General features: G+C 36.3%; 1 protein-coding gene across 1 annotated transcript in view; it reads right to left on the reverse strand.

Moving 5' to 3' along the window:
- Positions 1 to 17166, reverse strand: part of LOC111047752 (histone-lysine N-methyltransferase 2C) — a 151216-nt gene that overhangs the window by 47188 nt on the left and 86862 nt on the right. Inside the window, 7 exon segments of the mRNA XM_039435095.1 lie at positions 1519 to 2581; positions 6929 to 7131; positions 9954 to 10166; positions 11626 to 11784; positions 14165 to 14355; positions 15510 to 15635; positions 16404 to 16662. Of these exon segments, the coding sequence (XP_039291029.1) occupies positions 1519 to 2581; positions 6929 to 7131; positions 9954 to 10166; positions 11626 to 11784; positions 14165 to 14355; positions 15510 to 15635; positions 16404 to 16662 (2214 nt within the window).

Raw genomic sequence — 17166 nt, forward strand, 5'->3', positions numbered from 1 at the left:
GATATAGTATTTATGGATAAGGACATTATTTTCTAATGATATAATGTTTGAATTTATTATTTCTAATGAAATGAATTAGCAGTTCCTGTATTTTTATGTGTGCTTTAGTTTAGTGTAGTAGCAAATATTTATTTTTTGTAGAGCTTTTTTGTTATTGATAGATGGATAAATTGATTCATTCAGCAATATGAGTTAGTGCGATTTATCCATGGTCACTGATTGGTCAATTCCTTCATATCTTGTTTGAAGGTTTCTGTAAATTGCCAACAAATTTCATAAAAATGTACATCTCATATTTATAATAATGAATATTTACTAATAAAAGTAACCCATTTACTGATGATAATAATAAATAAATCTTGAGAATAAAGGTCGGGACACATATAACCGCACCGAGCCCGTGCCAAGGTACGGCCGAGCTACGCTCGCGACACGGTGATGATGGTAGGAGAACACACATATCCGTGCGACAGCCGAGCTGCAGCAGTGTCTCAGTTCTGTAGTGCTACTGTGGTCTGATTTCTGAATGTGTTAAACTATTGCTAAAAATATAACACTATTAAAGCTTGTTACATCCAATTTGAATTTATATTTTTCAATTTTAAACTAATTACTTGTAGACACAGAAGATGAGAATCATAGTGATGGTATATATTTCGGTGCATAACAATACCACAATCAGTCATGTATCGTAAATATATATCAGCAATAGCATTGTTATCTTTGTGTTATTGTTATCTGCCTTATGTATCTAAACGTGATTAGTTTTGAATTTAAAATTTAAGACACAGTCACGGGTTCCTTCGACTGTAAATTGGAAAAAATATTCATTTTTGTGAAGTTATAATGAAAAGTAATACTCCGCAAATAGTAAATCGTCAAATTCATGAAATGATTAAACTCTGTCATGGTTTCTAATTGTGAAAAACCACATCACTATCTATATTGTTATAGAATGCAACATTGTTGAGAACATAGACTACCCTACAATATGATTCAAATCTACATACAAATTAATTTTATTTATTATATTATGTCTATTATACATTTGCCTTAAATTATTATTTGGTTATACTTTTACATCAACTTATTTTCCATTAAACCATATTTCTCATCACTTTAATCGTACAAAACTGGGAAATTCCGTATCTCTTCAACAAGTTTTTCACTCTCTATGTTGAACGAGCCCACACCGTCACCGTCAAAAAGTAAACTGAACTAGTCGGTGATGGCGCGGGCATGGCTCGGGCAACAAACACGGTGAGACGGTGCTGATGCGGTACGGTAGTATGTGTCCCTACACGTTTGAAAGCATCTGTTTTCTCACTCGCCATAGAACGTCCGACACTCGGCCGTACTGCGGCGCGGATATGTGTCTCCCAGCCATAATGCTGTGAATTTCACTCTTCAACACATTTACAGATTCAATTTAATTTTTCTCAGTTCAAATTCTTACCTCAAAACTGGCACACAAAAACAGTAGATTCCACCACCTGATATGACTAGTTTTTCACTAACCTGACGCTGTTGTTGAGTCAACTGCTGTTGTTGGGTGGGTTGATTAATGTCCTGTTGTTGCAGCTGCTGTTGCTGTTGCTGCTGTTGTTGTTGGTGTAACTGCTGCAACTGTTGTTGTTGGAGCTGTTGCTGCTGTAATTGCTGTTGCAACTGTTGCTGAGGACTCTGCTGCTGCTGTTGTAATTGTTGCTGGATTTGTTGCTGCTGTAACTGTTGTTGTAACTGTTGCTGAGGAGTTTGCTGCTGCTGTAATTGCTGCTGCAGTAACTGTTGTTGGGGACTTCGTTGCTGTTGCTGCTGTAACTGTTGTTGTAACTGTTGCTGAGGAGTTTGCTGCTGCTGTAATTGCTGCTGCAGTAACTGTTGTTGGGGACTTCGTTGCTGTTGCTGCTGTAACTGTTGTTGTTGCTGTAGCTGTTGCTGCTGTAACTGTTGTTGTTGCTGCTGCTGCAACTGCTGTTGCTGTAATTGTTGTTGCAACTGTTGTTGAGGACTTCGTTGTTGTAACTGTTGCTGCTGCTGATGCAATTGCAACTGTTGCTGTAAGTGTTGCTGCAGCTTTTGAGGGATTTGTTGCTGTTGCAACTGCTGAGGAATCTGTTGTTGCTGTTGCTGTAACTGTTGTTGCAACTGCTGAGGGATCTGTTGTTGCTGTTGCTGCTGTAACTGTTGTTGCAATTGCTGGGGTATCTGTTGCTGTTGCTGCAATTGCTGTTGCAACTGCTGCTGCTGTTGTTGTTGCAACTGTTGCTGGTGTTGCTGCTGCTGTTGTTGCAACTGTTGCTGTTGCAACTGCTGTTGTTGTTGCTGTTGCAGCAGAGCCTGTCGTTGTTGGAGCAGTTGCTGTTGTTTCTGCAGGAGCATGTGCTGTTGTTGCTGCTGTTGTCTGACTTTGTCGGTTACAATTGTTTGTTGGCCAGCGGAGAAGGGCAGCCTTGGGCCCTGATAGATGCCCGGACTGGAGGTGGGGCCTGGCCCCTGCAGCGGCATCATCCCCATTCGTGGCCTCATTGTGTTGCTTGCATCGGGAGAACGCACGAACCTCAGCGCCATTCCAGGATGCCTGCAACAACAATAAAAGTAAATCAATTTAGTTACAGATACCATCCTTTTGAAAATTGATCATTTAGCTTGAACATTAGTTTCTATTTAATAATTTAGAAATAAACAGCTTTATAGAAATTGATTTTGTAAGATTGAATGGTCCTTATTGACAGTATTGAATTGGCTGATTGATTATTTCTGCTGGTTTAAATTGGGTCCGTTCTGTGTACATCTTCTTCTTCTTTGGGTGCCTATCCGGTTCGGATGTTGGCGACCATCATTGCAATTTTGACCCTGTTGGTTGCGATGCGAAAAAGCTCAGCGGATGATTTGTCATACCACTGCCTCAGGTTTGCCAGCCATGATGTTCTTCTTCTTCCTCGGCCTCGCTTGCTGTTAATTTTGCCTTGGAGTATTTGCTGCAGCAGTGCGTATCTCTTCTCATTCCGCATGATGTGACCCAAGTACTGTAGCTTGCGACTTTTTACTGTGTTCATGATTTCCGTCTTCTTATTCATGCGACGCAGAACCTCTACATTAGTGACCCTATCTTTCCAAGAGATCCGCAACATCCTCCTGTACAGCCACATTTCAAAGGCCTCCAGCCTTTTAGAAAGTTCTTTTGTGACTGTCCATGTTTCAACTCCATATAGCAACACAGTGAAGACATAACATCTCAAGAAGCGGACCTTTGTGGCAAGAGTTATGTTGTGATTTTTAAATAAGGCACTCATTTTAACAAATATTGCTCTTGCTTTTTCTATTCGGCACTTGATCTCTTGTGCATTATACCAATTTTCATTTATTATAGTTCCCAAGTATGTGTAGTGCTTTACTCTTTCTATTCTTATGTTATTGACAGTGATATGGACATTATTGAATTCTTCCTTACTAACTATTAAAAGTTTTGTCTTGTTGACATTCATTTCTAGTCCATATCTAGCACTTACTTGTACGACTTTGTTTAAAAGTGCCTGAAGTCCTTCCGGTGTATCTGAAAAGATTATTGATACACAGGCCGTTAAGGGATATGCCTTCTTCTATGTCTTCAAGTGCTTCCCTGAAGATGAATTCAGAGTATAAATTAAAAAGGATGGGTGAAAGAATACATCCTTGCCTCACTCCTCGTTGAATATTTATCTCCTCCGTATGCTCTCCCTGTATTTTGAGTACCGCGGACTGGTTCCAGTACAGGTTTATTATCATGTTAATTGTTCCTGAATCCATTCCAATGTCTCTGAGTATGTCCACCATCTTCTCGTGTATTACCCGATCGAATGCCTTTTTATAATCTATAAGGCATGCAAATACGCTGCAGTTAACATCTCTGCTTCGTTGAAATAGTACTTGCACACTAAAAAGGGCTTCCCGTGTACCTACAGCATTCAAGAAACCAAACTGATTCGGTGCTATCTGTTCTTCACACAGTTTGTATATTCGTTTATGAATTATCTTCAGAAACAGCTTCAACACATGGCTCATTAAGCTGATGGTGCGATAGTCGTCACAGGTCTTGGCACTTGGTTTCTTTGGTAAAGTGATGAACTCCGATTTCAGCCATGACTCTGGGATCCTGCCCGATGTGTAAATCTGATTGAAAATGCTTGTCAACCGTTTTATGTTCTCGGTTCCAAGGAGTTTTAGGAACTCTGCGTGTATTCCATCGGGCCCAGCTGCTTTCCCGTTCTTCATTTGGTTGATTGCTGCATTGACCTCTTCCTCCAAAATGTACGGTCCACACTCTCCCGTCTCATGTGGGATGCCTTCAGCTCTGTTGTCTTGGAACAGTTTCTCGATGTACTTTGTCCACTGTTCTTTCTTCTCTTCCAAAGATATAATTACATCTCCCTCAACTGATAACAGCACTCTTCCCGTCTTTCTTCGGCCAGTCCCGGTAAGCTCTCTCACTTTCTTGTAGATGTTGAAGTCATCATGCTTGCTCTGTAAATATTCTATCTCTTCACACTTTTCAATCATTTCTTTCTCTTTGGCTTCTCTTATTTTGTTTAAAATGATCTTCTGGATCCTACAGTACTCACCTTTGTTACCCCCCCCTTGACAATCTTCTATCCTCCATAAGTTCAAGGATCTCCTTGGTCATCCATGGTTTATTCCTCCTCTTTTCTGGTTTCAGCATATCCGTTTATATATTTTGTACTATTCTCTGTAGACCTTTCAGTTCCATTTCCACATCACCTCTGTCTGTCCCTTCATACTGATCATTAAGAGTCTGTATCACATCTGCCTTTGTTTTCTCATCTCTTAGTTTTCTCAAATCGAAAGGTGGGGGTGATTTCTTTTTGATCTTCATTCTGATTCTGAAATCTCCCACCAGGGGATTATGATCTGATAAAATATCAGCGCCTGGGTAGGTCCTCATTGTCATGCAGCTGTTTCGGAACCTCTTGTTGATCATGATAAAGTCAATTTGATTTATGATCACCTTTTCTGGTTTGTCACTGGGACTTTTCCAGGTATACAACCGGCGCTTGGGTTGTTTAAACCATGTGTTTGTTACAACTGAGTCATGTGTTGATGCAAACAGTTCCAGTGAGTCTCCTCTCTTGTTTCTCTCTCCAAGTCCAAATGGGCCAACAGCACCAGAGGTTTTCCCTTCCCCCACTTTGGAGTTGAAGTCTCCCATTACAATATTTATGTCATTCTTCCTCAGTTTAATCATGACATTGTTGATGGAGGCGTACATTTCATCTACCAACTCATCTGGTTTATCCAGAGTTGGGGCGTATACTTGGATGATGTTGATGCTTACCGGGCTTCCTTCCAATTGTATAAGCAGTATCCGCTCTGAAATGGGTGTGAAAGTCTTGATGCATGCTGCTAGTTCTCTGGTCACAATCACTCCCACTCCATCTTCATGTTTTCCATCATTTCTTCCTGAGTAGAATGCTTTGTATCCCTCCAAATTTACCTCTGTGTACATGGAATGTGGTAAATTGTCCGATTCACAATTTACCAAGTAAAAAGTTCCACGTTCCATGAGATGAATTTTGACAGATTCTGTTCCAGAATCCTGTTCCAGTTCCAACTTTCTGCCCCACAGTCGAAGTGTGGTAAATTGTCCGACCTGGTACAGTTCCAACTATCTGAGCTCTCATTGGTCGATTATTGAAGTCTACTTGCTTCTCTGCGCATGCGCTGATAGTTAGAATACATAACCAACAATATGATGTTTGATAACCATTCATTAAATGAATTTTTCTCTATAGAAAATAAATTTGAGAGTAATGGAATAAAAGAAATTTACACTTTTCTAGACGGTAGGTTTGTAAAACAGCCTTTCTTCATTCACGCAGCTAGTAAATGACACATTTTAGTGTAAATCAACTTTATATGTGAGCGCCAAAAGCTTGAACCAACGATTTTGAAATGGCGTTCCCTGGGAACATTTTGCACTAGTCACGTGATGGAACAATTTACGATTGGAACTGGAAGAATTTACTGTACACAGAACGTACACATTGTCTCTATTACTTCTTTTTTAGGGCAACTCAATAGTTTTTTTTTACAATAGAGAAAGGGAATACTAGTTTACCTTATCAAAAGTTATAATTAGTTATTAATTTATCGATTATCCGCTGTCTGTTTTTAAGAAGAGATTGAAGGGGAGAAATTTCCCTACAGACTAGCTTCATACAAAAATGTTCATTTTAAATACTTTCAAAACGTTATACATCAAAGTAAAACTGTGTATTATCGAAAATTACCACAATTTCTCAATACTGGAAATTTCAATGCAGATTACTAGCTCATGCTTACTAAAAAAAATATTTTGTAAAAAAATCGTTACAGCATAGACAACGTCATACAAAATATATAAGATAACAAATCATTGAATCTGATCAATATACAGAATGAGTTATAATTATGGGAATCCTTCAATTAATTGGAGACTGTTGTAGATTCAATACTGTAACTTTCAAGATAAGTTATTGGTCAAATACTTCACCTTTTAACATACAACTGAATTTCAACCCCTCATAAGGGGGTGACTTGGGGGTTATAACTAGAATAAAATGCTAACACCCATTGTGTGGTACATCATTAAAAAGGCCTTTTTGGAACAAGAAAGATGGCATCGACAAAATGTTCTATGATACTTGTATCCAAAATGGTGGCTGATTGAAGTTTTAGTTTTTAAAGAAATGAGGGGTTGTATCTCAAATATTTTGAACGTAAACACCCATTGTGTAATATTTTAAAGGCATTCACAGAACCAGAAAGATGACATCAATAAAAATGTTCTATGATACTTTCATACAAAATGGCGGCTGATTGAAATTTGAGTTTTTGAAGGGATAATTGATAAATTCTAATAAAGTCTAATATTGTAACTGATGTTGGATACCTGATGGAGGGGTCCTGTGTTGCGGAGAAGGCCGGGTTGACGGGGCCGGGAGTGGCGGAGCGCGGGTGCTGAGGCGTGGGCGTGGGTGCCCGAGGTGACGGCATGCTGCTACGGGGGGAGCGGCCCGGTGACGGCAGTGACGAGCGGAGCAGGTCCTGGCCTGCTGTGCCTGTGCCCGGGCTGAACGGGTTGTCTTCGCCCGCCTAAACAACAACACATAACAAAATAATACTAAACAGTACCAGACAAACATCAGATGAGACTACAAAAATACTAACTTATGTTTGTTGGAAAATATAATAAAAAAATCTGGTGTGGTACACTCACACAACTTTCCTTGCTCATTGAACTGTAAGCCTCATTCTTAAACGAGAATAATTTAGGGGAATAACATAATGACGATTGGCGGCTACATATAAAACTATGATCATACTATTGTATATAATTGTTTTCAGAGTACATTTTCCTTTGTATAAATTATTGTGAAATTCAATGATTTTTAAAAGTCGTCAAAACAGCTGTTCTACAGATGAAATATCTCGACCTATGTGTTCTTTTGAATAAACTACTATACCTACCTACCTCATGCACGAGAAGGAGGCTACACAGTCCATTTCTCAAGGATGGGGTGGACCCCCTGTTAGTTTCCCAGGAAGGAGACTCATGCCAGTTGAAAGAGTGATAAATAACTAACTATACAGGATATGAATTTGAAAAAATCGGTCGTCATTTTTGAGAAAATCGTGATAGAAATTGAACAAAATCCATTTTTCTCAAGAATATTACGGAGCTCCTGCAATTTTCCCAGAAATGAGACTCATGTCAGTTGATGGGGCTTATAAATAGCTATCCAGGGTATGAATTTGAAGAAAATCGATAAAGCCGTTTTCGAGAAAACCGTAAAAAACATGTTTTTTTTGTCATTATCCGCCATTTTCCCCGCCATCTTGGATTGAATTTCTTACTGTCGGATCCTCATGGTATAAGGACCTTAAGTTAAAAATTTCAAGTCAATCGGTTAATTGGGAATGGAGTTATCGTGTTCACAGACATACACACACACACAGACCAACACCCAAAAATCATGTTTTTGGACTCAGGGACCTTGAAACGTATAGAAAACTTGAAAATAAGGGTACCTTAATTTTTTTTGGAAAGCAATACTTTCCTCATCTATGGTAATAGGTTAAGGAAAGTAAATATTAGAAACACAGAGCTTATCTCTCAGAGGGATAAAACAGTATTCAGTAGAAACATCAGATGAGTCTACAAAATACTTATGTTTGTTGGAAAATGTAATATAAAAATTAGAAACACAGGGCTTATCTCTCAGAGGGATAGAACAGTATTCCCATCACCAATATTGTTGATACACGATAGCTTCATAACAGATGAATGTTAATTCTCATATTTATTACATTTTATAGTCATTTTTTCCATTTTCTTATTATCTGAATATTTTTTGAATGTATTTGCTCTATTTATTATTTTTTATAAGGAAACACTGACCGGGAGAGAAAAACCAAGAGTACTCCTTGTACTATTTCTCTCCCAAATTTGGATAACATTTTAAAAGTCCGAAATAGGGTAATGATTTCACTTTTCTGAAATTTAGCCCATTTCTAAAATACATTCTATTTCATTCGTTCAAAAACCTGCATTGTTGATACAAAATAACTTCTTATGAACAACAGATGACTACATTAATCTATTTCATCCATTCTAAAACAATCTATTCTACTTCTTCTCAGCTTTTCCCATTCAGGTGGGGTCGGCGTTTCAGGACAGTCACTTCCAAGATTCTTGGTCATGGGATTCAAAATAAATCTATTATGACAGTCAAAATGGTTAGCTGAAGTGAAATTGAGAAAGTGGCCGACTTTTCCATAAAAAAGTGGTAACTATCATTGAAATATATAGAGCTTTAAGTTGAGCTTTATATCAGTTTGATTTTTCTTTTTCATTATGACGTTATTGGATTTTTATCAGGTAGACCAAATAATAACAACCAACTCAGACAGTTGTTGAGATTTTTGAGATAGTAGTATGACTGCAAAAGCTCAGGTTTCCTCTTAATGTGAGTTAATGAAGAATGAGATGAGTAAAGAAGAATATTTTAAAGTTGATTTTCTGTAGGAAAACTTATCGTAAATTACTGTTGATAAACAATATTATATATATATATATATATATATATATATATATATATATATATATATATATATATTGTTTATTCAAGTCTGATTCACAATATATTGTAGATATACATTTTGTTTATTCAAGTCAGATTCAAAGGTTTTTAATAGCTTATTACTATTAGCAGTATACATTTGACAAGTGAATGGAAATAGTTATTTGTGCAACTAGTGCGCAAAGTGACAGTTTGCTGCACCGAAAGAAAAGGCGAGGGCGGAATGGTTTCTTGAGTGCAGCAGAGGAACTTTGCGCACGTATTTCACATTAAGTTTTTCCTACAGTTACCATTGAATATGAAAAGTGGGTAATTATGGGTAAAATTGCCTGAAATGCATCATATGTTTTTCTGTGTAATTTTTATTATTGATAAAAACCTTAATCCTAAAATCCTTAAGTCCTCGTTGTCCTTGGTTATAATATATAATGAATAATAATTAGCGCGTTGTGCTTCGTTGCACCTCTGCTCACTATAGCAGCCACAGCAGTCACTGTTACCAACTTCATTTTTGATTTTGCTGCACTGTTGCTCCATATAACCTACTAAGTATTTTGCGTTGCCATGTTGCAAATCTGGAGTGCAGAAAAATTTTTCCCGCACTAGAGCGGAAAAGTGATTCTTTGCGTTCTGTAATCAGTGCAGCAATGGCCACTTTTCAACGTAACTGTAGGAAAATATATTTCCTCCTCTTGTTAATTCTCTTCAGGTGCTTGTGAAATCTAGATAATCTAATATGATTCGAATTTGCTTCCCATTCTTGATTGAAAAGTGAACATTTGAAACTCAGAAATATTGAAAATTTGATTTGAATTTAGAAACATTCGTTTGTACCTGCGAATGCGGCGTGCCGATACGCGGCGACTGCTGAGCAGGCGACATGCTCTGATGTGAGGGGGGCCCGGGCGCCGAGTTGGGGCTGGGGGAGAGGAGAAGGGGCGAGTGGGGGGACGAGCCAGACGGCGACACGTGACCGGCGGGGGGACCCCGCACCCCAGGGGCCGGTGTGGAGCCCGGCAGCTTACCCTGCTGCTTGTTCTGGTATTCCTGCAAACCAACACAACCATTACAACACCAACAAAAATCAATCAATAATTTTATTCAATTCAAACACAAGATAAAAATACAAAATAACACAATCAAAAATTAAATTTCTTATTAAATACAAAAAACAGGCTTAATGGTGGGGTGTGCTGTAAAGAAAGAAAGAAAGACAAATACCGCTGATAAATTTGAAAAATGGTGAACTAGAATAACACAAAATGGCGATTTTGCAATGCATCACGGGATCGTCTCATGACCTGTATTTATATTATACCTTGCTGATACTGATAGGTGAGAATCTAGCTTTATTCATTATTATTCAAATAGTATTTGAATATCGGGGCAACGTTTGAATTTGCACACCAAATTGAATAACAATATAACTCTCACTAATCACTTAAAACTGTAAAATAATGATTAACTTAGAAAATGATGATATACTTTCATTTGGGATGATATACAATATTAGTTAGTATGAATAAAAAAATAATGGATCTTGAATAAAATCATATCAGATGTATCAGATAATATTTCTCGTGAGACCAGCTGATTGATTGCAATAGTTCAACAGCTGAACATAATTTATTATTCTGTCTCGAGAGTTTTGGAAAAACGAGTTTTCCCAAGAATGAGACCCTGTGCGATTTAACTTTATATCAAAAACCTCCTATATTGCAAATTTAATCAGAATCGTTAAGAGCCGTTTTCTAGATCTGTTGGACAAACATAAGTATATAAATTAATACATAAATATACACAGAAATTGCTCGCTCAATATAATAGGATTTATAGTAAGCCATTATTTATTTGTTATGTCTACACATAACAAATATGTATACACATGAATACAATTATTTTAACGGCAAATAAATAACGGGTGACCCAAAAATAACATTGGAATTATAAAAGAATTGCTCACAATTTGTTTTGTCGAGAAAATAAAAAAAATCAAATCAACTTTTATTCAATGATATCGCTTACATGACAAATTCCATTATACAAATGATATTACAGATCATTGAATACAATACTGTTTGCTTAAGAAAAATCTTGTCTGCAAACAGGAGTGAAATACATTCAGAACTCAACTAAAAATGCTTATCTATAAACTCAAATGAAAATACTTATCTTAATTAAATTTATTTATCTTAATTCATCCCACACACACACACACACACACACACCACACACACACACACACACACACACACACACACACACACCATGGAGAAATAATAATAATCATTAATAAAAATACTGAAAGAATTGAAACAAGTGACTGTCAAGGTGATTCATCTAAGAATGATAAAAAGCTCATTTATCTCAACCGGAGAATGATCCATCAACCATAGGTGAAATTGAGATTTGTAAGATTTAAGATTATTTGAATTTCTAATCTCGATTGGAAGACTATAATCAAATTCAACGTTGTAAAAGCGAGCAGAAAAACCACCTGAATTACCTGAATGAGTGTTGTGTGCTGACGACTCTGCTTTCGACTGGATTCCAGATGTTTTTGAATGACAGTAGTTTCTGCGGACACTCTCTGCAATTCCAAAGCATCTCCTTCAGCCAATTCATTGCCATTCTTTCGCAGTTGTCTTTGCTTGCTGTTTAGCGACTGTAAAACAAATTATTCATCAGAAACCACTTTTTACATCTGAAAATATACACTCAATCAACAATAAGTGACATCCTTGAATCGTTTTCACTTTACTCTCTATGAGAAATTTTTTTAGTATGCCTGTTGTATCCTTCAATGCTTCAGCATAAAACATCTAAAAAAAGACTGCTGAAACTTGTTTATTTGATACAATTCAAGCAAACTAATGATTGCAATTCATGATTGAGTTTAAAATTAATAAAATATAAACATATCGAAGTCATCAACGATAATATAACAGAAATAATCAGGTCAAGTGCCTGAAGACACAAACATAATATGAATATTACTATGATACACAAACATAAATATAATATCATTATGTATGGAAATAGCTAAATGCAAGAAATGCATAAAGAAAATAGAATAAATTAATTCCATATATTAATATTAAATATTAATAAACACTTGAAATATTATAAATTTTATAATATTATAAATACAGAGTGTTTCCAATCTCCCTACCAATATTCTAGGGCATTGTCCTGGGTACAAAACATATCTGAGTAACTAAGGACTTTCGGACAGTTTGAAATTGACATTCAGATATGTTTTGTATCCAGAAACAATCCCCTAGAATATTGATTTTGGAAACATCCTAGATATAATAAAAATTCAAGTATAATATAATTTTACTTGAATTTTTATTTATATTGTGTAACCCTAATGCATTTCAAGTCCTACCGTATTCCATAGTTCATATCGAAGATAAAATATGATGATGTTAATTGTTGTATAAGATATGTTGACACCATTATGACCAACTTTCTTATTTGATTAGTGTCAGGAATTCAATAACAGTATTATTAATTCACCATTATGACCAACTTTTTTTATTCGATTAGTGTTGAGAATTAAATAACAGTCCCATCAATTTTGAATAAGTACTTGAATAATGAGTCCATAATTATCTTTGTTGAATCACTTCATGAATTCAATTTTGAAACTGAAGTCAAATTATTTTTTTTTCAAATCTTTCATGGATCATAATTTACAAAACTTAATTCATAAATAATACACTACAAATCCACGTATCACACATTACCAGAAATGAATATAAGTTACAATATGTAACTAATGTTTATGTAACGCCGTATTAGGGTGTTCATATGCCCAGCTGGCGGTAATCGGTAGAGCAAATGAGATTAAAGAATTTTTTCGCCACACTTGGATGTAATGAGCTGGTTTACGTGCGTCATATGGAGGCCGAAAGTGATTGTTTTCCGACCAGGCCGGTAAAACTTTACGGCCCTAGGGCTGTAAAATGACCTTGAATAACAGCTGATCGTGTCCGATCTCACAAAAATCATAGAGAGATAATCTCATAACGACTGTAATAATCTATATAATTATGTATCGTGAATCGCGGTATTATGTCTATAATATATTTTATAAATTACTGTTTCATAATTTAATATTTATTATTGTGTTTTTGATATCAAACAATAGAATACGATGATATCTCCATAGCCTCAACAATATAATGTTGGCTGCATTGTCCATTGTCAGAAAGGTACGTATCGCAAGTATTTAAAAGTGAAGAATCAAATTTGAAATCAAAGTATATTAATTGCATATCACATTATTTCAAAATAGTAATGAAAATTCTATTCATCCATCTATCCATGATATATTGCACCGGGCGCAAAGCTCGCGCCTAATATTAATAGTATAAAAATATGGTCACTATTGTAGATTATTAATTAGTAATATTGAAATTGATTGACAGTAAAAGTTGTCATAACCAAGATTCAAACTATCAAAATAGGCTGTTTGAATTTGATTTATTTTTTAATTTCTTATATATTGGAAAGTTTTTTTTTGGTGTGGCGAAAAATAGCGTTCGCACCATGGGCAAAAATGTATTTCCGGCTCTCAATCTTTTCTAGTCCTCGGCCTACGGCCTCGGACTTAAAAACCGATTTCGAGCCGGAAATATCTCATTTTCGGCCCTAGGTGCGAAATATACTATTACGTTCACTCCTGCTGAAATAAAAATACCACAATGTTCTTACCAGCTCTTCAAGGAGCTTATATATAATAGCAATAACTAATATCCTTGTAATTTTTTTTACATAAAACATGTCTAGTTTCGACATTTATGTCAATCTCATTTGTCATTTTTTAAACGAATTATTATTTTTATGAACTAGTCGTGTCTCATTTCAATTTAATTTATAATTGCATCCTAAACATTTGATGATCAGACAGAGGATGAGTTCAAAAAGAGCTTGGGGAAGGTTCTCAACACAGATTACAATCACCATTAAAAAAATATAATTACAAGGGTACTAGTTATCCTCTATGATTAAGCATTGCCTAAGTAGCCCAGGCCTACCTTCTTGATTTTCCTGAGTTTGAGTATTTCAGTATCGTAGTACTTGAGCTGCTGCGAGAGCACCTGGTTCTGGTTGTTGAGCCACGTCTCGTACTGAATCTGCGTCTGTCTGTCCTGATCCGTGGCTATCACGTCCGGAGGAGGCGGCGGAGAGGGAAGAACCGGACAATTATAAAGAGCAACTCTCAGTGCTAAAACAAATAACAATCGCTTTTAGCAACATTCTTACAAATACATTACATCAATCTTACTACTGTTATTTTCTTATTTGGGGCCGGTTTCCGAGCTCGGGATTTAGGTAAGCTCTAGAATTTAAACAGCTGGAGTCGGAAAATTGGCTTTCCAAAACGGGGCGCAGTAGATAGTTGCTGCAAAATAAATCTTCATTTTCCCATTTCTATAATTATTGGAAACGTTTTTTCATGAAGAAATGAAACATTCCCAAATAATTCAAAATAAAATGAAAATGTTTTATTGACAGAAATAAAAAAATAACAACATCTCAGATATAAATAATAAAAGCAATACAAATTTTACAACATGGGAGAATACTATTACAAAATAAAATGAAATGCCAATTGAGTATTAGCATCTCGAGGTACTAGACCTGTTTGAGATGGTGATAAAATTGATACAAAACTGAAACTTACTAAATAGCTGAAACTTTACACTATTTTCTCGTCATTTTATTTTGTGTTTAATTTTCTAGTGTTTTGAAATTTAATTTAAACGTGGACTGCGACTACGCCCCGTTTCGAAAAGTCAATTTTCTGACTCCAGCTGTTTAAAGTCTAGAACTCAGCTAAATGCCGAGCTCGGAAACTGGCCCTTAGCACTACCTCCGTAAACAGAGCCATAGTGCATTCTGGTGACGTCAGCACAGGTAGGGCTCCTACACCAATAAAAATTTGTTGATTTCAGCTGATCTATACCAGCTAGTGTTTTTATTGGTGTGGGAGCCCTACCTGTGCTGACGTTACCATCAACCACCTGTCATGCACAATAGCTTTGTTTACGGAGGTAGTGCCCTTAGTCGCCTGAATACTTAAGCACAAACATCGATTTTTGTTCATTCGATTTTTTGCCGTCCTTATAAACTCAATTAGATTGAACTGATGATGTTGTCTAGCTCCGTTTGATCTGATAGAATCATAATCATAAGGACGGCAAAAAATCGTACGTCCAAAAATCGATGTGTTTGTAACTGGCTTTACAGTGGAGAATAGACTTTTTAAAAGTAGCCTGTTCCTATTCTCGAATTCAAGTTACATTATTGCAGAACACTTTATAATAATGATAGGCCTATAGTTGATGCAAATAGGATATGAACGATGAAGTGACTTACTTGGTTCGGCAGCCGGTTGCTGCCACTGCGTAATGCTCTGAGTTGGTAACTGAGTGGGTATGGGCGGTCTCTGGGGGAAAGGAGGCCTTATTGCAGGAGCTTGTTGTAGTGGGCTCATTGATTGACCTATAACCGACACATTTACTAAAATTAATTCATCAATACAGAAATAAGTAACGCTAGAATTGACTAAACGCATTTTACAATGAAGATAAAGTTTTTGTGCTGTTCATCCAAAATGACGATAATGTTGTATAATATACAAGCATCGTACGAAAATAATACATTTGAAAAGATGAAGCACATCTCAATATTATCAATTAATTAACAGATACTGCTATTGACTGTGAATAACTGTGGGACAAATACTGTGAATTAATGAAAAGTAGTTTATATGAGAAAAATGAATTATTCTATACATTTATGAGAGGGGTTTGCCAGCAATCCTTTAAAAATGAATTCTCTTGCAAGTATTGATATCGTTTCAAATTATTCCTGAAGAGTCTTGAGGTTATTTTAGCATTGTTTGCTTTGAAAAATTGAGTTTGAAAATAATTTTTAATTAATATTGTAACATCAAGAACTGAATTATTGGAGCTTAATAAATTTTTATCTGTTCTTAACAATTTATTTCAAATTCAATTCGTCAGCCCTAAATTATTTTATCAGCCGAGCATTCTACCAATATTCTGGGAACAATCTCATGCCAATCAGTTCTCAAGTTGTTCTCATATTCAATATTTAATCAATGTCATTCTTTTTTTGCCCGACCGGGCAAAATTCATTGGAAAGCACATCTCAAATTACCACTTAATTAACAGACACCTGGGAAAAAAAATCAGACGAATGAAAATAAATGATTGATTTACAGAACGCTTGGGTGAATCAACTTACTTGACAAGGCATGCGGCGGCGACGCTGAGTTGGTGGGTGTTCCGAGCACATCGGCTCTCAGCCGCTCGAAATCAGCATCGCTGAGTAGCGCTGACGTGTGGTGCACCGGAACCGGCACAGGTGACTGATGCTGTTGCTGATGCTGATCCCCAGCTGAGGCCACAGATCCACCACCAACTGCTGGCTGATGATGATGCTGCTGCTGCTCTTGCTCGCGTTTCTCCTGTTCCAACAGATCCTCCAGTAGCAACGGCTGTTCCTGAGCACAATCACAGTGTTCATTATACCATCACAATTTCCGATTTCGATTAGAAATCATAATATCTTAATTCCAGGGTTTCGGAGTCTGCAAAACTTTGGTCTAGGAGAGTCCAAACTTTTGGACTGGGAAGTGAAACTTCACAGTTTATTGGACTGAAATGATGTTTAGGATTGGTTCGGTTTACCACCTGCCTCACTAATTTTATTTATTTCGAAAAAAACAATTCAACTTTGGAAACAACAGGCACGATAGCCCAAAACTGTTTCCTGTACAAAAAATATTACACTGCAAAATATATTAAAATAAGCGAAGCCAATATATACTGAGCCACTGAAGATCTTAACTGATAATTGTAAGAATTCTTACTTTTCAGGAAAACAATACTCGTTACTGTTTTGATTATTCAGGCTTTTGATTTATACAAACAAATAAAGTTGGAGATTCTATAAATCGATATAACTTATTCCAGAAATGAAAAATCTAGATTTCAACTGATGAATC

Source organism: Nilaparvata lugens, chromosome 8 (assembly GCF_014356525.2).
Source record: "Nilaparvata lugens isolate BPH chromosome 8, ASM1435652v1, whole genome shotgun sequence".
In the NCBI taxonomy this organism is placed as follows: Eukaryota; Metazoa; Arthropoda; class Insecta; order Hemiptera; family Delphacidae; genus Nilaparvata; species Nilaparvata lugens.